The following is a 1117-nucleotide window of genomic DNA, read 5'->3' as shown; positions in this document are numbered from 1 at the left end:
ACAAAATGAAATACACAGACTTAATGAACAAGCCAGTGAGGAGATTTATAAAGTAGAAGAGAAATATAACAAACTCTGCCAACCATTTTTTCAGAAGAGGTCAGAATTGATCGCCAAAATCCCAAATTTTTGGGTCACAACGTTTGTCAACCATCCACAAGTGACTGCACTGCTTGGGGAGGAGGACGAAGAGGCACTGCATTATTTGACCAGAGTTGAAGTGACAGAATTTGAAGATATTAAATCAGGTTACAGAATAGATTTCTATTTTGATGAAAATCCTTACTATGAAAATAAAGTTCTCTCCAAAGAATTTCATCTGAATGAGAGTGTTGATCCATCTTCAAAGTCCACTGAAATCAAATGGAAATCTGGAAAGGATTTGATGAAACGTTCAAGTCAAACGCAGAATAAAGCCAGCAGGAAGAGGCAGCATGAGGAACCAGAGAGCTTCTTTACCTGGTTTACTGACCATTCTGATGCAGGTGCTGATGAATTAGGAGAGGTCATCAAAGATGATATTTGGCCAAACCCGTTACAGTACTACTTGGTTCCTGATATGGATGATGAAGAAGGAGAAGGAGAAGATGATGATGATGATGAAGAGGAGGAAGGATTAGAAGATATTGATGAAGAAGGGGATGAAGATGAAGGTGAAGAAGATGAAGACGATGATGAAGGGGAGGAAGGAGAGAAGGATGAAGGTGAAGATGACTAATAGAACACTGATGGATTGCAACCTTCCTTTTTTTAAATTTTCTCCAGTCCCTGGGAGGAAGTTGCAGTCTTTTCTTTTCTTTTTTCCTTCCCTCTTGTGCTCAGTCACCCTGTTTTTGAGGTCTCTTTTCACTACACCATGGTTCTCAACTTATTTTGGGGGAAATATCTTGAGCAGGTTACAATGGGAAAAGAGTCTCTACTCCTTTCTGTTTGAAATTCCTTTTATCCCTTCCTGTCTTAACAAAAACTGTATGGAATCACCACCACCGAGCTCTGTGGGAAAAAAGAAAAACGTGCTCCCTTCGCTCTGCTGGATGCTGGAGGGTGCTAGGCCCCTGTGTAGTAGTGCCTAGAATTCTAGCTTTTTTCCTCCTTTCTCTGTATATTGGGCTCAGAG

The 1117-nt window shown here is 40.6% G+C and overlaps 1 protein-coding gene across 1 annotated transcript; it reads left to right on the top strand.

The window, feature by feature from the left end:
* Nucleotides 1-4: 4 nt before the first annotated feature.
* On the top strand, nt 5-1106 carry LOC116548591 (protein SET-like; the record flags this gene model as incomplete). Its single annotated transcript, XM_032273963.1, has 1 exon — nt 5-1106. A coding segment is annotated over one exon (714 nt), but the record flags the coding sequence as incomplete, so codon positions are not given.
* Nucleotides 1107-1117: the final 11 nt, after the last annotated feature.

This window comes from Sapajus apella, unplaced genomic scaffold (assembly GCF_009761245.1).
Source record: "Sapajus apella isolate SASKATOON/1434 unplaced genomic scaffold, GSC_monkey_1.0 scaffold16381, whole genome shotgun sequence".
In the NCBI taxonomy this organism is placed as follows: domain Eukaryota; kingdom Metazoa; phylum Chordata; class Mammalia; order Primates; family Cebidae; genus Sapajus; species Sapajus apella.
Note: the sequence above shows the minus strand (reverse complement) of the source record. Positions and strands in the feature narration are given on the sequence as shown.